Below are 27,564 nucleotides of genomic sequence, written 5' to 3'. Positions count from 1 at the left end.
GACAGGTACTTAACTCTTTTATAATAATTTTAATAACTCCATTGAACCAGTGTTATTGTATAATTCCCCCCCCCCCATAAAATAAACATTTCAAATTAAGGAAAAAAAGGAATGGGTGATGCAGATTTCTTTTGAACAAATCATTTTATTTTCAGTGACCGATGTAATTTTCAATGCAAGGATTGCGTATGTATGATGTGGTGGGAAAAGAAAAATGCTAAGACAGACAAACGAATGTCCTAGAAAGAAGAACAGTTTCAAATCAATTCAGTGCATACTAGACAAGCATCGTCTGCTTAAATAAATTAATATTCATAGATATTTACCACAATTAAATTAACCAATTCTTTTCAGTTTCCACTGTTCAGAGGGGGACATCAGTCATGCTGCGATAAAGGAACACACACCAGAAAACAAACATCACTCGCTCTTCGCCAAAGGCAGGGCAAAGACTTGATCAAGGCCACATTGCAGTATGCATGCTGTACCGGCACACTCCTTTCCCATCAACACCGATGCCCTGAACCCCTATATATATCGTCGTTGTCGGGTGGAAACCTCGTATCTCCAAGTTTCAAATTTGTACGTTCTTTCGCAAAGTAAAGCCCTGCTTCATCATACAAGGCTGTGACACAAAAGTAGTGAAAACAGCAGATCTACAAGCACACAACGCCTCGCGGTGCGAGGCGTTGTGTGCTTGTAGATCGGCTGTTTTCACTAGTTAAAATCATTTTTAAAATGATAAATGCAAAACGAACGGTCTTGGACATACAAGGTTTCCACCCGACAACGACGAGATATATATATATATATCTGTTGACCTCCAAGGGCCCATACTTCCACCTATACCAAATCTCTTCACTGAAAAGAGCTGATCGAACAAGCTCACGTCTATTTGTTGTTGTTCAGCCTTCGAGGCATGCCCAGAATCAGAATGCTAGGGTACACTACACGCCATTAAAATGGGAATTCTACCAAAGAAATGTGCCATAATGGTATGTTTTACATTTTTATTTAAAACCAACACAATTGTGCATCGTGGCTGATGTAGCGATTTATTGTATATACCAGTGTTTCTCAAACTTTTACATTTCAAGGTCTCCCCTTAACTCTGACAGTATACAATATGGAACGGGTCCATTTGGTTTCATTTGTACACTATCAGAGTTATAGACTTGTATGGGTCAATTTAGAACCCCACAAAGGCCCTAGAATCCACTTTGAGAAACACTGGTATATACTGGACTGCATACTGCAACGTAGACTTGACGAGTTGCTAATAACAAGGGTCACATTGATCACAGCGCTTGTCTTTCTGAAGGTCTATTGATAAGAGTTGATTCCGTAACGTGTTGATGTGGCACTCTGTCATGTGTTGCTGCACACATACAGATATGGTCAAGGACCAATTGTGGAATGTGACCTTTTGACCACACTTGCATGCAGTTGGTTTTACTTGAGCGTCAATCAACCACCTTTGGTTCCAGAAGATTACTGTGAAGATTGCAGATAGTGGATTTCAAATGGATAACTTTCTGTGAATTCACCCTCCAAAAAAAGGTTACAATTAAAAACTAGACAAAATGTCACACACACACACACACACACACACACACACGTGGCAACAGTAGAGATAAAAGTGACAACTGAAAAAAAGAAAAGGCAGACAAAACGATCAACGTGACATCCGTTTGTAGGGCAGGAAATGAGCCTTTTTGTCTTGAGCGTCACTGGCTGGTAAATTGCAAACTTCAATTTTTATGAGTCATACCAAGATTGTAATAATGCAGGTTCTCCAAAAGATGGTTTGTTACTGTCAAAGTGGGTAATAAAGTAGACCAACTTCGTGACCACAACCACAATTTACACAAATGCATTCATTCATGGCAGCTAGTGTTCATTTCCTCCCTTAACCTATTTTAGTTTCTAAAACTCTAATCGTTGTACCCGAATGAGTACAAGGAGGATTCACAGATAGAGCAGCAAGACATTCGTTTCAGGTCTTGCTAATTTCACTAAAAAAGGCAATGGCATATACAGTATTGTATTTCACATTTAATTTTAGACAAGCCATCCTTCACGTAAACAATTATTCAGTTAGAGAAGAACATTTTAAGTCAACCGGGCTGGCTAATAGAACTCTAATATACCATATAATCTGAGATAGATAGATAACGTATGTATATAAACACACACACACACATATTTATTCATTCCAGAGTAATTCCTGTACAGTCAAGTCTTCCTCCTAGCTGCCTTTGAAGACCCCTCCACACTAGTTTGGCAGAATAAACACTTTGAGAGGGAGGCAGAGTGATCAGTGGGTACAGTAATGGGGTCGGCCCTCCCAACCAGCTTTAAACAGTGTAAATCCCAGAGCCTTGGATACTGTAGGTTTTAGCTACATCAGTGGTTCTCAACCTTTTCAGGCCGCGACCCCCAAAATAATCATATTTGAACTGACAAGCATTAAGAGTTGAGGCATTACATTTAGTATATCACGGTTCTATTGCGAAAATAGCAGATCTACATGCTCACAACACCTTGCGTGAGGCGTCGTGAGCATGTAGATCGGCTATTTTCACAATTTCTGCCTCTAATATTTGACAATTTGGCCAATGTTAAATTTTTCATTTCAGAAGTATTAAAAAGTCTTTAAATTGTCACTTATAAATGTGCTATACACTTAAACTTCATGTTGGTTTGTTTACTGTTGACTGAGAAAACTATGTTACACATTAAGTTAATCATCTGGTCCCGACCCACAGGTTGAGAACCACTGAGCTACATGGAACACCAAATAATCTCTGACAAAAAAATAAAATAAACATCTACCACCTGGGCTTGGTTAGACCAGTGGTTGTCAAAGTGGGGGGTCCAGGGACCCCTACGGGTTCCTTGAGAGGCTTCCATATGGACCCTTACAGGTCTGTGAGAGTGTACAAATGGAACCTTGGTTTCATTTGTACACCGAAATATAAATTAAAGTTAAGTTTGAGAACCACTGGTCTGGCTTAGAACCATCCTCTACTCAATGATCCACAGATTAGACTGGACATAAATAAAATAACAGGCAGCTGTGGGGTTGGATTTGTGATGAATGATGATGACCGGTGAAATGTTTGTTCATGGGGACAGAACACATACTGTAGGAACAAATCCCAACTATTTTTGGCCACCGAGACCAAAGGATGACTAAAAGTTGGCAGCAAGAAAGGATCTGACATCAGTTTTCTTCGGGGGTTGAGGCGCGCAGTGGGGGGGTGGGCATAATAGTCGTATGGAAAACTTCACAAATAGAGCTGCTTGGTCCAGCCCTTGTTGTGTTCTTATTGGCTAGTGTTTGTTGATGACTTGAAGAAAAGGGGTGGAGTCCGGATGAGAAGAGGAAATGGCTGGAGCTTTTAGTGAGTCTTTGTTTTGGGCTGGGTGATTCTGCGCACAATACTGTAGAGGACTCCAAAGTTCTGGAAGAGACAAGAGGCAACATAACCAATTAGCCAATTGTAATATAGCAGTGGTTTTCAACCAGTGGTCCTTGAGGGGGTTCCAGGTGGTCCCCAGCTAAATGATGGGAGAGCTGGCAACCAAATGGACCCTTGTAGATTTTATTTTTGGGGCTTTCTTTTTACCTAACATTTTTTGGGGGGCTTTTCTGCCTTCGATAGTAGACAGGAAACAGGGAGAGAGACATGGGCTGTGTCCCAAATCAGAAACTCGTCCCCTACTCCCTATATGGGGATCCAGATGTAGTGGACTACAGTAGTGTTTCTCAACCACTGTGCCTGGGGACCTTTGGTGTGCCGCTGAGAAACTGCTTGAAAGCCAGTATTGTATTTATCATTTTAAAAATGATTTTAACTAGTGAAAACATCCGATCTACAAGCACACAACGCCTCGCGGTGCGAGGCGTTGTGTGCTTGTAGATCTGCTGTTTTCACTACTGTTGTGCGACAGCCTTGTATGATGAAGCAGGGCTTTACTTTGCGAAGAAACGTACAAATTTGAAACTTGGGGAGATGCAAGGTTTCTTCCCGACAGTGACGATATTTACACCCCCGTATTATGTTGGTGTGCCCATGGATTCTTGGGACATGAAAAGTGTGCCCATGCAGAAAAAAAGGTTGAGAAACACTGGACTATAGTAGTGAACTCATCAGCACATTTCGGACACTACTCGGGTCGCCATCCAATTGCGTCATCGCTGTCACACAGTTAAAACGCCAAAGCTCAGAGTGCTGGCTTTTGGAGCAATAAATAATTAACTCCCCAATGAATGTGGATTGTAAATAACATACCAACACTGAAGCAGTGTTACTGTATTATGAGAAATAGGACTATATAATTATGATGTTTTTATTTATCGCAATTCAATAAAACGATGTTATATAAATAGAATGTTTTATTTTATGAATTCATGGATGAATGAATGAATATGTTTGTGCCACAATTCATTTGTCTCACATGCAGACATGTACACCTATGTCTGTGATAAAATTATTATTATTCTCGCAAATGTTATTCTCATGATTATTAATAAATAAATATTCGTACCGCAACTCATTCATAGCCTATACTGCCATGCGCTGTTGTGAAACAATGAGATTAGTTGCAAATTAATAAAATATACACACTACACAAATACAGTTAAGGCATATTTATATTTCATTTGTCTCGACATCCTTAGCCCCGAGACGCGCTCGAGGCTGTGGAAGGTTAGGAAGAAAAGAGAGATCGAAAAACAAAAGCCACCAGCGTCTATTTTTGTATATTCTCTTCATAGCCAACTTTTGAGCTTTTTTCATACTTTATTCTCTGGTGACAAGGCTGTGGACATTTGCACGTGTTGTTTTCTTTAGCCGGTGGTTCTGCTACTCCGTTGCGTTTGCTCAGCAACTGGTGGTTAGCTGCGTCGCCTCCTGCCCAGAAAAGTGCCTGCAATGTGCGTGTGCTCAAAGCGCGAGACAGCGGCCGCGGTGCATTGTGGGGTAGCTGCGCTCGAATAGTGACCATCGACTGTAACCTACAAATCCAGATGCATCGTGGGATATTTGAGTAACCCTAACCACTATATTAGGGTACAACAATGCCCACTATACATTTGGACACTAATTCAAAACAGGGGCTGATTTCGGACGCAGCCGGGGAGTGACATGCAGCAAAGGTCGTCAGGATCGGGATTCGAATCCGCGACACGCTGTCAGGCATCAGAGCCTATGTGGTATGCACCAGGACCGCTAGGCAGCCCAGGCGCCTAGCCCCCACCTCAATAATGGACCTTGATATGAAAAACCACTTTAATATAGGATAGCAGTATTACACTCCAGGTTGTGCTATATACGTATATATAGATGATGATGAAACCTGTGACATTACAGAGAAGATGAAAAAGGAACACTTGTACTTGACCCACCTGAATGGCCACATACATCACTCCTAAGTAGGCTGCGATACAGACAGCCAGCAGGAGGTCAAAGATGGCAGGCTTCACTCTGATGTGAGATAACCAAAACAAGAAAAAACACCTCAGGTAAAACAAACTAAAGCTCAGAGGAGCGATATCTCTCAGAAGATTTTTGTACATTAATGCCAATTAACTTTGTCATAATAGCGTCACAAAAGTAGATAAAAATAGCCGATCTACAAGCAAAACTACACTGTGGGCTTGTAGATCTGCTATTTTCTTTTGCTACTTTTGGATTTGAATCCTGAAAAGTAGCAGCTTTGGAACAGCCAACGAAACGCAGCCAATTATCCCTTACCTATAAGCATTCATAGTCTGTTTGAGCTGGTCTCTTACCTATAAGCATTCATAGTCTGTTTGAGCTGCTCTCTTACCTATAAGCATTCATAGTCTGTTTGAGCTGGTCTCTTACCTATGGCATTCATAGTCTGTTTGAGCAGGTCTCTTACCTATAAGCATTCATAGTCTGTTTGAGCTGGTCTCTTACCTATAAGCATTCATAGTCTGTTTGAGCTGGTCTCTTACCTATAAGCATTCATAGTCTGTTTGAGCTGGTCTCTTACCTATAAGCATTCATAGTCTGTTTGAGCTACCTATAAGCATTCATAGTCTGTTTGAGCTGGTCTCTTACCTATAAGCATTCATAGTCCGTTTGAGCTGGTCTCTTACCTATAAGCATTCATAGTCCGTTTGAGCTGGTCTCTTACCTATAAGCATTCATAGTCTGTTTGAGCTGGTCTCTTACCTATAAGCATTCATAGTCTGTTTGAGCTACCTATAAGCATTCATAGTCTGTTTGAGCTGGTCTCTTACCTATAAGCATTCATAGTCCGTTTGAGCTGGTCTCTTACCTATAAGCATTCATAGTCTGTTTGAGCTGGTCGTAGAAGACAAACTCTGGGTCCCTGAGGAGGAGAGAACGGAAGCAGCCGTCAGAGCAGTCTAAAACACACCACTGCATTACTGCGTCTCTGGACAACCATCTGGAATTATTTTTAATGCATTTCTGGGCTCTAGCATCTCAGCATTCATTTGGGAGTGATTGGGGTTGATGCATCATTATTGCTACCATAGCCTATCAGGTAGACCAGTGGTTCTCAACCTGGGGGTCCCCAAATTATTTTGCGGGGTCCCCAGATGGGTTACACATCTCCAGAAGATTGACTTCCATTAATCTAAATGGAGGTGTCACCTGAACCTTACCTTAACCCTAACCTCAGTGGGGGTGTTTCTGAATGGAGGTCTGCCCCCCCCCCCACCACCTTTTTTAATACCTCTAAAATGAAAAATTAAACATTGGCCAAATAGTCAAATATTAGAGGCAGAAATTGTGAAAATAGCCGATCTAAATGCTCATAACACAGCGTTGTGAGCATGTAGATCGGCTATTTTCACAATCGGACGTTTTAAACAAAATGTAATGCCTCAACTCTTCCAACTTCAAGTAGTGCTCGTCAGGGCGGGGCTCCCCAGTTCAAATATGAGTAATTTGGGGGTCGCGGCCTGAAAAGGTTGAGAAACACTGAGATAGACGACCACGAACTTGTTTCTCTTGTCCATGTTATAAAAATCTCTGTGAAGAAATGACGACTTGCAATGTCACAATGTCAAACCTGTAACCAGATATTTAGCAACTATTATGTTCACATTTTAAAAGGGTACAACGTAGGTATGTAGGTTTTGGCCACTGACAAAAAAAAACCTGTTCACCCAACTTTACCTTTTGTCAGCTTTGACATAGTGCCTCTTAACGTCCTTGAGGTAGCGTCCTAGGTGGTACTCTAGAGTGGACACCACGCTGCTGTCCTTGTCCACCAGTTGGGCGGCTCTGGGCTGGGCCGTCAGCCAGTCCACCACTGATGATAGGTGTTCCTCTTGTACTTGCTACAGCCATCATCAGACACAAGAAATAAAGACACAGACAAACAAATGAGAACAGTCACAAATTAGCATGAGGTACATTAGAACAGTGATTCTCAACTTTTTCAGGTCGCCCCCAAAAATAATCATATTTTAACTGTTTTTCAAAAACGGGAAATTCTCGGGACTATCGGGCCTGGCAGGGAAGGACATTAGCATATTCTCGGGACTATCGGGCCTAGCAGGGAATGGGTTAATAGTCCACATCGGAAGAGAGAATTTCCAGTACTAGCCATGTGTGAGTGGGTCATCATTAACAGAAAACTATGCCTCAACTATAGCAACAAATCTCAACAACACCGGCAGACTTTGCAGACGTGCCTGAAGGAAAAGTTTGATTGAGTTTAGGAGCTCACCATTTGTTCAGTGAAGATCTGCAGATCCCCTGGGGCACCCTGTGCAGACAGGCAGAACACAAGAGTAATTCACACAGACTAGGTATAGGAAGAACTTAGGAATTCATTACAGATGTAACAGAAAGTCAAGGAACTGGAATTACTTTTATTTCACAGAGAGAGAGCGAGAGAAAGAGAGGTTGTACCTTCTCAGTGAGGTTGTAGATGACTCTAGCCAGGGCTTCTGCCACCACTTTTGTGTTCCTGCTCAGCTTCTTCAAGTCAACATGAGGCCTGCAAACACAAAGACCATAAGGCCACACATACCGTTAGACCTGTGGACAAACACAACTGAACAGAAGAGAAGGCAGTCAGAAAGCCAGCCACGGTCAGAAGCCGGGGAGGGGAGAATGATTACCGAGCTCCCATATTTAAATAACCTGGAAAGGTACAGACAGAGAGTCACAACCTGCAAACAACTCGGTGAAATTGACAGCCTCAAACACACACACAAAGCCTGCCAGGGAAACAAACAACACTGAACAGCCAGGCTTCCATGTCACACAAAACAGATACATGGTTCTCTAATACAGACTTTGAAAGTTGAAGGTCTCCCCTTAACTTTGACAGTGTACAAATGGAACCAAATGGACCCGAACAGGTCCATTTGGTTCCATTTGTATACTGTTAAAGTTACAGACTTTTAAGGGTCAATTTAGACCCCCATAAAGAAACCTAGAGAGTCCTTGAAATCCACTTTGAGAACCACTGCTCTAATACACTCACAGACAGACAGCTATGACAGCAGCTGGTTCCAAGTGTACAAAAGGGATTGATTTGGATGGTGGCGACAACAAGACAAGGGTTTGGGATAGGTGGGGTGGCCATTAAGGTCGGACACACTTAACGACCAATTACAACAATCCACGACGACAACGAACAACAAGATGGAAATGGGTGACTGGGAGAGTGTTTTCTGCTGGTGTTTCAGTCCAAGCGTATCAATGGGTGCGTTCGGAAATGCGCACCGGGTGTGGTTAGGGTTAGGGGTAGGAGTTAGGGTTAGGTTTAGGCATAGTTTTACTGAGGTTAAGGTTAGGGTTAGGCATAGTTTTACTGTGGTTAGGGTTAGGATTAGGGTTAGGTTTAGGCACTCACTACACTGAGCACACACCCAGTGCGCATTTCCGAACGCACCCTTTGATACACTCGGACTGAAACACCAGCAGAAAACACTCTCCCAATGGTGACTAGTATGATGGACACGTGTTGTTGTTTTTTTTAGTCGTTTTTCTTTTTTTTTTGGCGGTCCTTAGACTCGCAGTAATGAACCCACCCAGCAGGGGGCTCTCCCGCTCCGTGGCGAGAGGAGAGGGACACTGACCGCACGTCCATGATGCTGGAGCGCTGGGCCAGGCGGTGCGAGGGCAGGTGGGACAGGGTGAAGGCCGGCAGGCGGCGGATGCCGAAGCGCTCGTGCTCCCAGGCCAGCGTGTCGTCGGCCAGGTTGATCTTCTTGTGGACCATGGAGAACTTCACCTCCGGGTAGTGGCTGTCCACCACCTGGGAGAAAGCAATCACATGTATAGAAGGAGGAAGTTTACCTCTGTGAAGTCATTACACCAAATCATGTTAATCCATTTGGAACGGGAACGCATTATTTTATGCTGTCATTATTGAAAAATAGCAGATATACAAGCTCACAGCGTGGCACCGAGTGCACTGCGAGCTTGTAGATTTGCTATTTTTGAAAAATCATTAAAATTCTTTGAATATTTTGACCCGAAGCGTCTTCTAAATCCTTCGAAGGTTTTTGATGTTTCTATGTCAGTGGTGCTCAAACTCTTTCATGTCAAGGACCCCCAAAATGATGTATTTGGTCACAGAGCCCCATCTCAAAATATTTAGTTCCAGGGACGCCCCAGAGGCAAAATTTGAGTTGCAAATGTCCGCTTAAAAAATACATATATTCAAAGATTTGCACACGACTTTTAAGCACGGCACTCAGTGCCGCGCTGTGAGCTTGTATATCTGAAGTATAAAATAATTCCACACCTAAATGGGTCAAGCATGGCAGATTATAGATACGATCGTCCCCCATTGACACACAGCATCATGTCTCCTGGTTCTTACCGTCTCCAGCTCCTTGAGCAGGGCATACTGAGGGGTTCCCTCCTTGGGAGGTTTGGACACATGGAGGTGCAGAGAATCGTCGTTCCCCAGAGTGTCCAGGCACAACACAAACGCCACGTTGTCCTGCAGCAGGCTGGAGTCTGGAGCAGGAGATAAAAGACACAATGATGATGGGAGCAAATAGGGAAAAAAATGCATGAAGCGTGAAAAGCAGAGAAGAGGCATTGTGTGTGTTCTATATAGAAGACCAGCTGAGCCCTGCGTGAATATAGAGCTCAATGAGGCCGGGATTTAACACCGGTTATGCCAATCAAGTTTGCAACCATTTGAACGGTATTTTTACCTTTAAACGTGGCCATGTGCGTGTCCATCCTGCACAGATCTTGCACAACGCGTGTGCACACCGTTCGCGAATGCATGTAAATCCAGGCTGCGGTTCTCCATTTAGCCGCAGCAGTGTTTACAATGTAAGCAAACAGTAATATAAAGCCCCGTTTTCATAGAGCAAAACTTCTGGAAGTTTTTTCCAAAATTACGGCAATTTTGAAATTCACGCCATGTGAAAACGGCCACCTATTTTGTGTGCCGGAAGTTTTGGTGCCCCAAACGTGACGTGAAAATACCTAGTAATTTTCGCTGAAAGTACCGTGACAATACACATTTCCCTCCAGTGAAAACGCATGCCGCGAATTTGCCGTTTTTTTTACAACCAGGTGCATGAAAGGAGCCAGTTAACAGTTTAAAACATTGTATCTGGGATTGAAAACGACCTGAATGTAAAGGAATATATAGAAATAAAGTAGGTCTACAGCTTCACCTTGTATAGGAGATTAATTATTTAGGCTAGAATCGCATTGACAAACACAGCAGAAGTCTCTTTCTTTCTCTGGTCATCCATCGTTTATGGTGCCGCGTGAAGAAAAAAAAAAACACAGCTAATAATCTACAAGCCCACAAGTGCAACACGTTGCATCATGCAGCGATCCTTTCTGAACCTTATGTGTTTTTGCATGAAGAATATGTCTTGTAACTTGTTAAATCCATTTGAAGGGTTCAGGAACCGTTCAGGCCGGGTGAGAGAGAAAAAGAAAGACAGAAGCGAAGACTCAAAGCACCCGTTACGGCTGCTCAACAAGCAGTGAGACTGTATGGCGTGTTGCCATGCCTGCTACTTATAAGCGACTATGGGCTTGATTTCCGTAAAGTTGCTTATATATAATTTGATCGTTTCTGGTTGCGTTTTATTTGTTGTAAGCTTCTAGATCACTTTTCAAGTAGCTGATGCGGCGATGCGTTTAGTTTTAAAGTGCTCTTGTGGCCTCGATAATATCACTTTTTGGGCTTATTTTCGTACACCTGGTTGCTTATTTCTCTCGCAAAGTCTGGCAACACGGACTTATACCGTGACAATGGTTTTAGTGAAAACAATGTATTTTATGGCAATGCCTGCATTTTTGCTCATGTGAAAACACCCAAAAAACAAAACTCCCGGCAGGTTGAAAATTATTATGCTAATTATTTTGCAGGAAAAATTCCGGAACTGTAGTGAAAACATGCCTTAAGAAACAGACTATAGAGAAACGGCTCGCTCCGGACGGTTCCGGGTTACCGGCCTAATCCAGAAGTATAACAAACTGGGCACCACTGGGCCGCGAGACGGCAAACCGTTTTTGGATTGTTTCATAATCACAAATAAGAATACAAAAAGGCGTAAAAGCCGTTTTTGGTAACTGACGCCATTGCTAAAAAATAAGACATTTTTGGCAGTTAAAGTGTTTAAGTGGTTAAAATGTTAACCCATTTAGGCCTGGAATTATTTTATACGCCAAACAAGCTCTTGTAGATCTTTCACAACTTTGAAAAGTTGTGAAAATGTGTGCAAATCTTTGAATATATGTATATGTATATGTAACATTTGTATCTAAAATTTTGCTCCTGGGGGTCCCTGGAACGAAATATATTGAGATGGGGGTCTGTGGCCAAATACATATCATTTTGGGGGTCCTTCACATGAAAAAGGTTTGAGCACCACTGACATAGAAACATAGGTTAGAAGGATTTAGAAGACACTTATACAGTAGAATAGAATCGGATCAAAATATTCAAAGACCTTGCTCAAATTTCCACAATTTTTCTAAAATAGCAGATCTACAAGCTCGCAGCGGCACTGATGCTTGTATATCTACTATTTTTTAATAGTTAAAGAATGAAATAATGCGTAATGAAATAATGCGTAATGAAAGAATGCGTAATATAATAATACGTTCCCGGTCTAAATGTGTGCAGCTGACAAGCAGCAGCAGTACCTGTGTGGTCCAGGTTGTCCTCCAACCAGCGCTTGGTGCCCTGGTAGTTGAACTTCCCTCCTCCGGACACAAAGAACAGCAGGTTGAACCTGGAACACACAGAGACACATTATGAGACAGTGAGACACATCTACTGGAACACACATGGACACATTATGAGACACATGTAGAGCAGTGGTTCTCAACCTGTGGGTCGGGATCACCAGGGGGGGGTCCCCAGATGATTAACTTGATGTGCAGCATTGTTTTCTCTCTCAACAGTAAACAATACCTCTAAAATGACAAATTAAACATTGGCCAAATCGTCAAATATTAGAGGCAGAAAATGTGAAAATAGCCAATCTACATGTTCACAACGGCATGTAGATCGGCTATTTTCACAATAGAACCGTATTATGCAAAATGTAATGCCTCAACTCTTAGTGCTCGTCAGGGTGGGTGGTCCCCAGTTAAAATATGATTATTTTGGAGATCGCGGCCTGAAAAGGTTGAGAACCACTGATCTAGAGTAAAGGATCATCCACACCAAGGATGATCACTATAAATGTATCCTTTTAAAAAGTATTCTCACTCAAGTGGATGGTGGACTCCTCATCACATCACAACTAGAACTAGAACGACAACAGTGGCCAACGATATCGCTAGGATCACCTTCAGAAGGATTTGATGAGTGATAGAAGCACCATGTGTACAGGGTGACACATTCAACATGGCAGTCAGACTCATCATTGAGGGGTTCAAAAAATAATATTATGGATATTACATAATACTGCGTCAAGTCCAGGGATACCAGGCAATTTGCAGGGCAAAAAGAGAAACGTAAATCGTTCATGATCATTTGAGTCAACTCTTAATTAGGGATGGAACGATATGAACATTTCACATCACGATTATTGTGTCAAAAGAAAAAACAATCCATTATCCTGGGGGCGGAACATTTGCCGCTATTTTTTGGCAACATCTGATAGAGAGTGAAAAAAAGACTGTATCAAGTAAGTATATTATAAGTACCTTTTACCAATTATAGAGGGTTTAAATGGTACCGGATATGCAGCTCGGCAAATAAAAGGTGAATTGATCCAAGTGCATGACGGAGGAAGCCATCATGATAAATTAAATCTCCACGATACGATTATCGTGAATGTTATTTATCACGATAAACGATAATATCGCTTATCGTCCCATCCCTACTTTTAATCATTAAGCATGTGGATCTCAAACCAAAAGCCATACAGGGCATGCTAGGTCACACACACGAGTCATCTGTACAACTCTTTCAGCTGCCACTTGCAATAGTTAAAAGAACTGTTTCCATCCAGCTAAGTAGGTTACAATGTAAACAAAAAAGCATCTGTCCCACATTATTGACCACTGTAAGTGGAAGTCAATGCAGTTCCTGTCAGCAGAGTGCAATGCATGGTTAATGAAGCTCCGTGAAAGGGTTTGGATGCTGTCCATAACGACTACAGGGTAGCATAGATAGACTTCATCTTTGCAGTGTGTGTGTGTGTAGATAGAACCCCCAGAATTAGGGCTGTCACGATATGACATTTTACATGACGATTAATTGTCACTCAAATAATTGGCGATTAACGATTTAATTGCGTATTTGTCGTTGATAATTACATTTCTGTTTGGCTTTTAGGCTTTGAAGTTGCATATGGTAGATATGACACATAACCTAAATATACAAATACATTACTGACATATTTGACAACTTACTACTTAAAAAATAACATTGATAGTGGAAATAGCCGATCTACAAGCTCACAACGCGTCGCAATGCGACGCGTTGTGAGCTTGTAGATCTGCTATTTCCACTATTTCTGAAATTTTTCAACATTCACGATTATGACAAAATAATTGCGATAATGTCAAATAATCACGATTAGACGATTATGTAATAATTGTGACAGCCCTACCCAGAATTGGCATATTCTCTTCTTTTTAGAAATATTTTCAAGCTTCAATGAACAGATTGATGTGTGCACAACTGCCGAGTTCAAGTGAATCTAAAGTGGCATTCCACATCACATCCAGCAGAGGGCTCTGGTGTACAGTGATCATAGTTATGGAGAACATAGCCGACAGGGTAGAAACCTTATCTACATATTTCAGCTGAGGTTTTTTGTTAAGTAATGCCCTACTACTTCATCATACTACTGTGTCACACAAAAATAGCAAAAATTGCATATCTACAAGCTTACAACAATGCATCACATTGCAACTTGCAAGTGCACGTTATGAGCTTGTAGATTTGCCATTTTTCTTAATAAACGTGAAAGTAGTTAAAGGAGCTATAGTCAACTTTTTCATTGTAGGGCCGACACTTTGTTTACATCCTAGTCTATAGACTAGAATGTAAACAAAGTGTCGGTCTGACAATGGCCAAAATGATTTTATCATCATTATTTTACGCTTTTTGTGGTCATTTTTGAATAGAAACACATATATGAAGCTTATTTTTTTATAAAATATTTTAAAAAGTTGACTATAGCTCCTTTAAGTCTGTCTGTTTTATAAATATGGAACCAATGAAAGAGGATTCACAAGAGCGTGTTAATAACAGATAATTGGATCACAGAGATGTATTTATTTATTTACATTCATTATCTGAAATGTAACAGTTTTGGACATTCAAGGTTTCCATCCGACAGCAACAATAGACTAGCGATGATGTTTGGCATCTTAACAACTTAAACCTTAATACTTCAATAGTCTCCAAGGGATCCATACTGACGGTCTGACCCCTCCTTTTTTTCCATACAGTGTAGAGGGGGAAAAAGAGAGGGATGATTGCAGGCTAATGGGCAGAGATGTGGGTGTACAGCAGAAATAAAAGTCTTTCTCGACCATGATTAGTCACCACAAATAAATCAATCCTTGTTTACTACTCACCCAGCATGTGTTCTCTTATACGTGTATAGTCTAGAGAAGAGACGAGCCAGCTCCAGCAACATGGACACTCCACTGCCATTAGAGTCTGCTCCATAGGAAAGCCACTGGAGAGGACAACATAATGCATTCATATTGCAATCTCATGCCTCCACCACAAAGTAATGGGATATTTAGCTCTGGTCCATAGCATTAGAAGGAGTTCTCCTTAACGCCATGTCAGTAATGATCTGGTGTGACCGCAGCTCTCGTCTGTTGTAAAAAATAAAAAAATACAGTTTCGCTACTCACCAAAACTTAGTGGGAACACACTGAGCACCCCACCTCAAGTCTAAAATACACTTTTTGGCCAGAAAAGAAAATATTTCAACTGAAGGTGAAAATCTGGTCAATGGACATTTCTATTGACAAGATCTGTAGGGGTGCTGTCTGCTGTGTGGAGTAGCAAAAGATTTCGATGAAATATTTTCTTCTTTTCTGGCCAAAAGGCGTATCCTTCTAACTCCTTCTAACGCTATGGACCAGAGCTATGGGATATTGTGAGACATAATGGTAAATTATGTATAAATTAAAATTGGGACAACATTCTGGTTTAACCAACTCTCTCAGGCTACATCAGGTCTACAAGATCTTGTTCAACTGGGATTTTCTTTTTTTATTTGGGGTGAAGGCTTTCCTGAAATGTCATAATAAACATCATTGTAGTCTCACGTAAATTAAAAAGACCACTATTTGTATACCAACTAAATATATATTTTTGTCTGTACAAGTTACTCAAATATTTATAACTTTTCATCTTCAAATAAACATTAGTTGGGAAAACAACCCTGAAAGGGACCATTTGACAAACTCCTCCAACTAGTGGGCTAGTTAAGTATCTCTTCAGTTAGAATATTCCTAGACGAGACGTTTCCAAAGCCAAAAGACGTACCGGAGCCACACCAAAGGAGTCATAGTGAGCCACCAGGACAATGGTGGGCAGGTCCTCCCCACCAACCCCAGCCAGACGACCCTGAGAGAAGAAAGGGAACATTTGTAAGTTAAATATTTGTTACTGGGGGGTCCCTGGAACAACATATTTTGAGATGGGGGGGGGGGGGGGGTCCGCAGGCAAAGACATGTAATTTTGAGGGTCCTTGACATGAAAAGGTTTGAGAAGTACTGATTTAGAAGGAGGATTTAGAAGACATTTCTAGAATCGGGTCAAAATATTCAAAGACTAGCATACATTTTCAGGATTTTTCAAAAATTGCAGCTCTACAAGCTCGCAGCGCGGCAATCGGTGCCGCGCTGTGAGCTTGTATATCTGCTATTTCTCAATAGTTAAAGCATAAAATAATGGTTAAAGTAATAATGCGTAATAATGAAGACCCTACAGCAGAGAAGGTTGATTCTATCCCACGACCATAATAGACAGCGAACCTCTTCAATTATTTTTAAGCATCCTGCGCGATAGAATCACATTTACACTGCATCTAAAGACTCCACCTTTTGCACAAAAATCGTGCATTTTTACCCCAATGTTCCTAGCAGCTTCTCCTGAAGCTATTGTATTTGCACGATGCACACTTTGTAGAAAAGTAATGTGTGGGTTTAGTATGCAAATCTTTCCCCAGAGGTACTGCCACGCAATTTTCGTCAGCAAAGTATCAGGTTACAGGGACCGAGAGAGAGAGACAGAGAGAGAGAGAGAGAGAGAGAGATGAGGGGAGGGGGGAGCAGCTAGCTAACAGCGTGCAGCAACGGACGCGAGCGAGCGAGAGAAAGAGAGAGAGAGGAGGGGAGAGGGGAGCTGCTAACAGCGTGCCGTGGAGGGACGCGACAGAGAGAAGAGAGAGAGAAATGAGGGGAGGGGATGGAGCAGCTAAGCGTTAACACAGCAGACCTCTCTATGAGCAGTACAATATCTAGAACAATATCTTCATTGTTGGTGTCAAAACATGAGGAACACATGCGTTCAGGTACGTCCCCGAACACAGACCAACAAAAGTAACAAGTAAAAGTACTCCAGCCCAGCCTTCTTCACAATGATCAAAGAAAAAGTCGCCAATTCAACAAGTAAAAGTACTCCAGCCTTCTTCACAATGATCAATGGACAATGATCGCCAGCAATAAGGATTGGAAGAAGTGTTGTTTTCTACAGTCACAGCTGCCGTTGGATCCACTTTCATGAAGCAATGTTTTGGTGTGTTGACTCAAAGCCGTGAAAAGGAAACATGTCAGACAGACGCAAGGTTTATATGCTGTTGCACACGCACGCGTGCGTGCACACACAGCGCGTATGGTACGAGTCCATTTGGTACCAGAGTGAAGTTTTTCGCGGAATAGGACTGCACCATGCTAAAAAGTAAAAGATATCCCTGCCGTCTCTCTCTCTCTCCCTGTCTCTCTTTGTCGATGTCAAGCTGTGTTTGTGTGTGTGTGTGTGTGTGTGTGTGTGTGTGTGTGTGTGTGTGTGTGTGTGTGTGCGTGCGTGCGTGTGCGTGCGAACGTACTGGGCTGTTACACCGCAAATGTTGACCTATAGAATCTGGTGACAATGATTGCGTTCACTGCATATAATATAAACAGACGTTAATAAAGTATTGGTGAGGCGATGACGTGGTGTAGGCCTATACTGTTCTCTCCAACCCCCCTCCTCCCTCCCATCCTCCCTCCATCCTCCCCCCATCGGTAAAAAAAAAAAAAATGTGTAGGAAAGATTTGAGTGACTGTGAAAGAACTTTCTCCCAATGTAAGATTAAGACATCATACTTTATATAAACCCTATTATATTAAGCCTAAACGGTTCTGCCGCTGTGTAGAACTGTTTTTAACAGTTTTTTACTTTAAAAGTAGGACCCCCAAAGGAGGACCATACAGATGTATTTAGATGTATTTCCTTTTGATTTTAAATCACATTTCATTTGTACATTTCCTTCATAAATACAGGGAAATACATATACATTTCACCCCTTTAAGACAGTTTGTCAGTTGCTTGATTCAGATTTAGATATTTGATATTAATTGTATTAGACACACCCCTTACAACACATTGTTACTTCAAACAACTTCACACTTTGGAAACAAATGCCTATTTAACATTGATGGCAACAACATTGGTTACCTGTCCACTGGACCTGTATTCGTCTGCATGGATTACATTGCATATATATATATATACAGTGTGTATATATATACATTTGTTTAAATCTCTGTGGCAAAAAATAGCGGTCGACAGAGATCTCCATATATGGACAAATCAATTTGATTGCTGGTATACGGCGAGGGCCCCCGGAGGGGGCCCGAGCTCTAGATTTGAGGGCCCCCGAAGGGGGCCCGAAATTCTAGTAGCTTGAATTGGTATCCCTGGGTAAAGTAAATGCTCAGTAAAGAGCGTGCCGTTACTGCACTACAACACTAGATGGTGCACTTTGCTTTATGCACAAAAAAAAGGCACCAGTAATAGTATATAGCTTTCATTAAGGTCTCGGGACAGGACTAAGATGCAGTCTTTGAAGACACAAAAACGCATTACGGTTTCTATTAAGCATTTGTACACACAAATATATGTATCTATGTTTGGAAAATATTCCATACGCCTTGCCTTCGTGCACTACTTGTTCTTGGTGGTTCATTTACATATCCATGCAATACAGTTAAGAAATTAGACTTTGGATTGATTAGAAAACTCGTAACAGAATTAATTTAGTTAGGGTTCACCAGACATTCAATTTTAATTCAATTACCGTGCCCTCTGTTCTAAGTCAAGCATGTGGCGCATGAGACCAAGCAGTAAATGAAGTCGAGAAGAATAGAGAGCTTACTGCGGTGACTTAAGCCATTTAGGCCAAGAATTATTGAATGCTTTAACTATTGAAAAATAGCAGATATACAAGCTCGCAGCGCGGCACTCGTCGCTATTTTTTTTAAATCAAGATTTTTTTTCGCAAGTCTTTGAATATATCTATTTAAAAGCGAACATTTGTAACTCAAATATTTGCTTCTGGGTGGTCCCTGGAACAACATATTTTGAGATGGGGGTCCGCGGCAAAAGACCTGTAATTTTGGAGGTCCTTGACATAAAAATGTTTGAGAACCACTGATTTAGAAGAAGGATTTAGAAGTCGGGTCAAAGATATTCAAAGACTTGCCCACATTTTCACGATAAAAAAAAAATAGCAGATCTACAAGCTCACAGCGCTGTGAGCTTGCATATCTGCTATTTTTCAATAGTTAAAGCATAGAATAATGGTTAAAGTGGTTAAAATCTAACGCGACTCAGGCGCTTTCCAGGTATTTGAGACTTAAGCCTAAACTTATGGGACCATGTAGACCATTAAAAACCTTTACTAGGCAATGTTCTGGTTCTACAGTCAAGAGTAACCGCCTGTGCCCCCCAGGCCTCAGAGGAAATCCTCTGTCTGTCTCCTATAATCCCCCGCAGTATGACTAAAACCCATTTATTCCCCCTGGGTTTAACACCCTGCTTAGGTCAACACACACATTTTCAGCAGACACCTCAGTAGTTCTGTTTGATTTTATTCTCTCTAAAATATTTGGCAAAATACTTGGCACCCTGTGAGTACTTTAGTCCAGTAAAATAATGTTTTCTCAAGGTTATGGCATTTAGATTAATTTCAGATTGCATGCTCCGGAGGATGTGGGATTCTCACCTCCAGGCTGGTAATGGCCCAGTCACTGACAGCTTTGCTCTGAGCTCCGCTGGTCACCATCTGAAAGCCGTTGGCTGTGGCCGTATGAATCAGCACTAGAAAAAAAGGCAGAACAAATTCATCTTAAAACATCTTTACATGTTATGTGGAAGTAAATTACGTTATCATTTGCCAGTGCCCTAGTGCTTCTTCTTACTGTAATCCTCACAAATATACTGTCCTCTATATACTGTAATAATAAGTGTATGTACACATAAACACAACCCTTTTCTTCCACCCGTGTCTCACTCTCAGTATCTTCTGTGTTACGCTTCGCCCCGTCTGTGACGCACGCGGAACTGCTTCACCCCTAGTCACGCTTCACAGCCTGGACGACAGCCGTGGTGGAAAATAACGCTCGGGGATCATTTGTGATTCTGTGCCTATCGGTACATACTGTAACTTGAACGGCACCGAGTCGGCTCTAGCAGCCTTCAAAACGTTCTGCACGGCGACTGGCTTGCCTGACGGCTCGCTTGGCGCAGCCTCGTATTGCTCAAGCCCGCCAGAGACGTAACTGTTTTCTGCCTAGTGGCGGAAAAAATTACCTCTGGGAACTCAGATTGTTTTCTGCCTAACTAGCTACCGTTGTAGTCTGTTCTCACCAAACGGCCGATGAATAAAAAGTGCAATGAGTGGGATTCGATCCTGAGGTGCAGGGATCGACGAGCTAATGTTAACGCCAAGGTGCCATCTGTAATAGGAGGGGTTTTGGGAGTTATTTAAAATGGTCCGCTCACGTGAGAGGTAGTTCCGCGCGCGTCCTTGCCCCCCACCCCCCCCCCCTCCGCTGCCGAGACCCAGGAGGAAACGAGTACACGCCACATAAATATGTGAAAATGGTTTCACTTCTCGTCGCCACCCACAGAGCGCTAGCGGCTCTATGCTTTATGCAGAGTAGACAAAAAAGTTCCCACAGAACCCCACAGAATGACTGGTGTATTTGGTAGGATGCCATTACTGTACTGTTGAGACCGCTGTCTCCAATGCAACAATATCGGTGTACAACATCTGTGATGTTTACCCACATATGGATTCTGTCATCGGTTGCCAAGGCCCTGCTTGGCTTTACTAATTAACATACATTTATGCCCATATATGGAGATCCCCGTCCCAATGTCATCAATATTAACTCAGTGAATGCCACCCTTTATTCAAAATCTACAAAACTGGTGCCAGCCATTTTGCTTAATTTTGCCTTTTTATGGGGGCCAAAATCATATTTTGTACTTAAATTACATATATAAATCTATGCTTCTATCGAAAGCCACACTACCCCTCTTACAAAGGAAAACATGTATATTTATATATATATATCCTATCATTAGATTTGGGCTTCAATAGAACATGTGTAAGATGTCTTGATCATCATCATATGTGTGTGCTGTGATGGGCCCTATGTGCAATCTGGAGTGCAATACCATTTGAAAACCACCAGAGGGTGGTCTCCTACTATCTGATCAACTAACAGAAGAAGGAAGAAGACGTCCATCTTTTTTTTGGTTTGGGCCTGTTGTTTACATTTTGGCCAGGCCTTTTAGCTAGCATGCTAACACACTTCGGAACCCTGGCGATCGCGATCAAGGATAGGTAGAGAAGAATGGATGGCACCGCTGGAATCCTGAGAATTTTCTGCGTTTTTTGAGTACTTATAGTTCGTCAGGGATGCACGGGAAAGTGTATAAACGAACGTTTTAGATAACATTTAAACGGCCGGAACCAATCTTCGGCTATACCGATTTTCCGCCGGACTGTGTTACACTGGTGCTACAGTCAAATCGGCCGTATCGCTCAGGTCACGGAGGCATATGGCCAACTTCTAGAGCGATTTTTTTGAAATTACAATTATGAAAAAATGATAAAACTTTTGATTAATTAAAAAGACGTAAAAGACGTTTATGGCACCGAGGTCCAAAGACGTATAAGACGTTTATGGCGTTCAGTGAGTTAAGGACATATCTGGGAATGCCCATATTTGGTAATGCCCATATATGGGCATGTTTTGACATAACATTGTTGATTATCATGCAGGGGTCTCCATATACTGTATGGGTAAATGTTCAAAAATAGTGGAAATAGCAGATCTACATCGCGACGCGTTGTGAGCTTGTAGATCGGCTATTTCCACTATCAATGTTATTTTTTAAGCATAAAGTTGTCTAATTTGTCAGTTATTTCTTTTTTTTTTTATATCTGTTTATTGCAATTTTCAGTTTACAGGCATATCTACAATAGAAAATGTTTACAAAATATACAGATACAACAAAATACAAATACAATCATCACCTTCAAATAAAGACGGACAAAGACAACCATACAAGAATTAAAATAACAATAAAATAAAAGCAACAAAACACACAACGAACCAGTGTCAGTCATTTCTTTCTATAATTAGGTTTCATATCTAGCATGTGCAAAGTCAAAGCCTACAAGCCAAACGGAAATGTAATTGTCAACGACAAAAACTCAATTAAATCGTTGATGGCAATTATTTCAGTGACAATTAATCGTCATGTAAAATTTCAAAATCGTGACAGCCCTAGGCTCAGGTCTTAATGGGTTTTAAACTTTTAAATAAAGGTCCATGTGTCCTTCCTTACCCTCGGCTGCAGAGGACGAGTCCTGGGAGGAGGAGGAGGTCAGGGTCTGGCTGTAGATGGACAGCAGCTCATCGTCCTCCATGGCAAAGTAGACCGGGACGATGGTCTCTGTGGACAACATCTCTGGCTCCAGCTCCATGAACTGCTGTGGAGGAACAACACAGGAGGGTAGTATGACAACTAATACACAATGATTATCCCAGATAGGGATGGGACAATATGAACATTTCATATCACGATTATTGTGACCCAAGAAATCGTGATGATATTATCGCGAAAATCTAAATATACCCAACATCCATTATCCTGGGGCGGAACATTTGCCAAAAAATAGCAGATCTACAAGCTCACAAAGACATTTGATAGAGTGAAAAAAAAAAAAGACTATCAAGTATATATATATTATAAGTACCTTTTACCAATTATAGAGGGTTTAAGTGGTACCGGATATGCAGCTCGGCAAATAAAAGGTGAATTGATCCCAGACAAATCTCCAAGATACGATTACCGTGAGTGTTTTTTATCACGATAAACGATCATATCGCTTATCGTCCCATCCCTAATCACAGCAAATCCTTTTCAATCATTAAAGATGTATGACATGAATGGTAGTGCACCATTTAATCATACAAGATTAGTATAAGACAAATATTAGACAAATGGGTCTTTCGGTTCCTTTGCATCATGTTGTGCTAGTATCAATGAGTCCATTGTGACTCTGAAACAATTTCCTTTGAATTGTTTGTACTTGGCAAACGTAAGGGATAGTGACACCAATAAAAAGGAATGAAAACATTAAAAAAAAATCACTTTGCCTCTTGGAACCCTACAAGTCTGGTTTTGCCTGTTCTTGTTTTGAGTGGGGCACAGCTGATGAGAGATAGCATCCGTGGCTTAATTAGAGTTTGTACATAAATCACTGTGCGAAAGTAGAGAAAAGCTCAAAGCATGTTTTTGACAGCGCAGGAGAGAACTCCTGCATTATAAAACATTTTTACAAAGAATGGTAAGCTAGTTAAATGTACCAGTCACATTTCTTCCATAATTCCAGGCGCTATGCGTAACTTTTTTTTGCGTCGTATCATCTTCCCCACACGCAACTGCTTTGCGCTCAAAATGTTGTATTTAAACAGCGCTGTGAGCTGACCATGAACATGGAAGTGTGGTTGATCTTAAAATGCGGTGTGGTGTATCGCTATCTTCCCCACAGACTTTGCGCTTGCAATTAAGACAACCCCTCAAGCTCGTATTTTGCGCTTGAAAACACAAAGCGCAAGGGTTTGGTTGCACACAAGAGCTCGTGCCTCTGCAGGCACTCACATAATGCACATACAAAATGTGGCATCAGTTGAGCTCTCACCTACACACAGCCTTGGCAGCACATCACCCCCACCCCGTGAACCGCTGGCTTCCTGTTCATTTCCGCATCTGCTACAAACTCCTTCTCACCTACAAATGTCTCAACACCCTGGCTCGACGGTACCTCTCAGGCCTCCTCCAAAAACCTACTCTGTCACGGAACCTGCGGTCCACAGACCCAAACAAGCAAGCGAACCTTTGGGGAAGTGTAGCAGTTCACTTCACCATGCTCCAACACTGGACTCTTTTAAGCCTGCCTTGAAAAGACTCCTATTCTCTCAGGCTTATGGCAAATAGTTGTTTGTTTGTTCATTGTTGTATGTAAAGCGTCCTTGGGTTCATGAAAGGCACTAGATAAATTCAAGCTATTATTATTGAGCGGTGCTGCTAACCGCTCCCACGTCTGTCTGGCTGTGTGTGTATGTCCGTCCCTATGTCATGACATTTTTGTATCTAGTTCATATAGCTTAATGAAATTAACTCATAAAAAGGCGCCGCTCACTTCAAACTGGGTGTGATTTTATTGTAATGGTTTAGTCACGTACGCAATGTGCTAAGAACAAAATTGGCCGGTGCGCGCGTCATGAATCCAACTGTAATTTGAGTGCGGCCCAATGTGTGAGTAGTGGTTGTTCTGTGGGTGGTAACTCAATATAACTTCAAGTCATATTCTCTGCAGCGTACTAGGACTATACTTTGGTATGCTAGAGGGTCATTTAGGAGGCGATTACCTGCACTATGTCCTGAGGCATAGCAGACATGTTCTTGGGCAGGATGATGACCACAGCGCCCGCTGACTGGCGCAGGGCTTTCTGGTACTTGTCATAGGAGAAGTCTGCCAGCCGCATGATCACACAGCGGCGACTTAGCACCTCTGCCTCCACAGAACGGGCCTCTGTGTTCAGTATGGCATTCCTGGTTCCTAGAGACAGACATCAGAAATATTAAATAGATCTATTTGCAAACATAATGTCTTAAGCGGTAGAGTTGCCGTCTAAGAACACGGAGGGTTCCCAGTTCGATCCCGGGCTCCCCCAGAATAGTGTCGAAGAGTCCTTGAGCAAGACTCTGAACCTCTAGTTGCTCCCGGTGAGCAGGTTGGTGCCTTGCATGGTTCCCTCTGCCATTGGTGTGTATGATTGTGTGTGTGAATGGGTGAATGTAATGCGCATGTAATGCGCAATCTCTGTAAAAGCACCTTGAATAAAGGCGCTATATAAATGCACCATTTACCAAGTCAACTAATAGCATTTTGAGAGACCAGTCAGCCCATATACATTAAAGAGACCATCTACTTATGTTCAGATTGGACTGAACTCCAATGATAAATGCCAAGCATAATGCATGGCATCAAGTAAGGGCAGGGTTGGGGTTTGAATGCTATACAAAATGCTATTAGATGCCCTTCATTCTCGTTCATAAATGAGATCCAATAACCCACTGAGAAGAGATTTATGAGTTTAGTGTTGCTAGTTGCTAGTGCTACCACCGCTGACCAGAAATAAATCTCACACACTGTTATCAATAAGGGATTAGTCAGGAATGAGATTGATTAAAAGGTGAATGGTTTGGTTCTGTCAATGCAAAGAGGTAGCTCTGGTCCATAGCACTAGGACAAGGGTCTTTAACAGGGGGTCCTCAGAGTTACTACAGGGGGTCCTCCAAATCTTTGTGTAATAGGAAACTATTTTTTTCTCCTTTTTTATATTAACCATTGAACCCTAGCATCCATATTCTGAGAACTTTAGACAAAAATAGCAGCTCTACAAGATTTGCCATTAGATCGATTCGCTATTAGATCTGCTTGCTATTTTTGGCAAAGGATTGGTGTAGAGGGGGAAAAGAGCAGTCCAAGTACAGAGTGAAAGGTCAAGTTTAGTAAGTATTGACGGTTCAAGTGGTTAAATAATCCAAAACACACTGACGATTGTGCTGTCACACAATGAAACTACTGTATATGGAATCTAATAAAAGGTTGTGGGGGTCCCTGCTTCATCTCTCTAGTTTCAACTAAGGGGTCCTTGGCCTGAAAACGTTGAAGACCCTGCACTAGGACAGTGGTTCTCAACTGTTTCCAGGGACTCTGTGGGTTGCTTTAGGAGGGTCTAAAATGGACCCATACAAGTCTGTAACTCTGACAGTGTACAAATGGAACCCACCCTGACGGGTTCATTTGGTTCCATTTGTACACTGTCAGAGTTAAGGGGGGACCTTGACATTTGAGAAACACTGGACCAGAGCTATCAATGAGGAACATGACTGCTACTACAGTAGTAGGACAGAAAGCATTGGCTAGCCAAGCTAAAACAGCTAGCTAGCTGTCATTGGGACAGCTATACTACAACATGCCATGGTGAATAGCAATGGCAGGCATGTTGTATGACGCCGCATAGCGATGCACTGTGAGCGTCTAGAGCTGCTATTCTTTCGGCTAGCGACAGCCACTCACCGTAGGCTTGCCCCTGCAGGTCGTACTGCTGCATGCGGTACACGGTGAACTCATGTGCGGCTTCGACAGGGAGCGGCGCCGACACCAGGATCAGCACCGCTGGGATGAACACTATGAACGTGAGCGGAAAGGACGACTTGAACATGTTGTCGAACATCTCGCTCGCCTCCTCGAACATGTTGGCGGTTGTTTAACGGCGCGACAAACCCTATAGGAAACGTGTTTTTTGTGTAAGATGTTCTATATTACAACCAGGAAGGAAGGAAGTGACAGCAGGATGGTTAGCTACTGTCGCTAGCAGCAGCCCGAAACCAAAGAAACCACACGCAACAACACTGCCTGGCGTTTCCCAACGGGTCTGAGCTGCTTGTATCTATTCTGCATCTAGCTTAAGGCAAGAATATTTGCTTCTGGGGCTGGAACAAAATAGTTTGGGATGGGGGTCCGCGGCCAAATACACATCATTTTGGGGGTCCTTGACATGACAAAGTTTGAGAACCACTGAGTCTAAAGCCTAACAGTTTTCTGAAAAAACTTATGTTGCTATATCAGTGATTCTCAAACTTTCTCATGTCAAGGGGGACCCCCAAAATGATATGTATTTAGTCGCGGACCCCCATCTCAAAATATTTTGTTCCAGGGAACCGGCACCAGAACGGGCCAGAACCAAATTTGAGTTAAAATGTTCACTCTAAATGTGGGTCTTAAGCTAGATGCATCTAGTTTAGGGCCTCAGACCCGTTGGCAAACGCCAGGTCGCGGCTATGGCACCAACTGACAAACGGCTTTTGATCAGGCAGATGACTTGGTTACCTCAGCTTGCAACAGATCGCCAATGCGGGCTTATTTATCGATATGTAGTATTGAAGTGTTTGGGACACGCGCATGTAATGTAAACTCAGTGAAGGGCTTTGTTTAATTTCCTTTCATTTTCTTTCGTTTGGTTAAATGATGACCCCTTTAAAATATTAAAAACTGAATTAATACAATGGAATTATCTCCTATGTGTGTGGTCCTTCAGGAGCTAGCTGGGACTTCTATGTACTGGCATTCTGGCAGTGCATTTCCAACAGCAGATGGCGCTGTAGACCAGATAATACCACCACACCGTGGAGAAGGTAAGAAAGGTATGTATTACACATCTGACATCTCACACAGCCAAGGACCCCCAAATTGATATATATCCTGGCTGCGGACCCCCATCTGAAAATGTTTTGTGCCAGAGACCCTCAGAAGAGTAGACTGGGAGCCAGGCTACCAGAAGAGAAGATTTGTGTTAAAAATGCTAAATTATTCAAACACTTTCAAGATTTTTCGAAAATGTTCAAAAATAGCAGATGTGCAGGCTCGCAGCGTGGCACAAAGTGTCAGTGACGTGCTGTGAGCTTGCTATTTTTTTAATAGACAAT

At 42.1% G+C, this 27,564-nt stretch overlaps 1 protein-coding gene across 3 annotated transcripts; it reads right to left on the bottom strand.

The window, feature by feature from the left end:
* Positions 1–784: 784 nt before the first annotated feature.
* On the bottom strand, positions 785–26,471 carry ncln (nicalin). 3 transcript variants are annotated; one of them, XM_080723273.1, is made up of 15 exons: positions 26,156–26,471; positions 24,438–24,628; positions 22,348–22,492; positions 19,709–19,803; positions 15,985–16,065; positions 15,057–15,160; positions 12,159–12,247; positions 9,853–9,992; positions 9,056–9,282; positions 7,926–8,013; positions 7,741–7,779; positions 7,185–7,348; positions 6,316–6,369; positions 5,414–5,492; positions 785–3,467 (listed from the first exon to the last, which is right to left on the bottom strand). In XM_080723273.1, exons 1-15 carry the CDS (start codon positions 26,331–26,333, stop codon positions 3,405–3,407), a joined length of 1,737 nt encoding a protein of 578 aa, XP_080579399.1. In that variant the 5' UTR covers positions 26,334–26,471; the 3' UTR covers positions 785–3,404. The 3 variants fall into 3 exon arrangements, with proteins under 3 accessions (XP_080579399.1, XP_080579401.1, XP_080579400.1); XM_080723275.1 differs by having other exon boundaries at positions 9,104–9,282; XM_080723274.1 differs by having other exon boundaries at positions 22,348–22,489.
* Between the last annotated feature and the right edge of the window lie 1,093 nt (positions 26,472–27,564).

Source organism: Nannobrachium achirus (genome assembly GCF_963921795.1).
Source record: "Nannobrachium achirus genome assembly, chromosome: 1".
NCBI lineage: Eukaryota > Metazoa > Chordata > Actinopteri > Myctophiformes > Myctophidae > Nannobrachium > Nannobrachium achirus.
The sequence above is the reverse complement of the archived record's forward strand: the minus strand, read 5'-3'. Positions and strand labels throughout refer to the sequence as shown.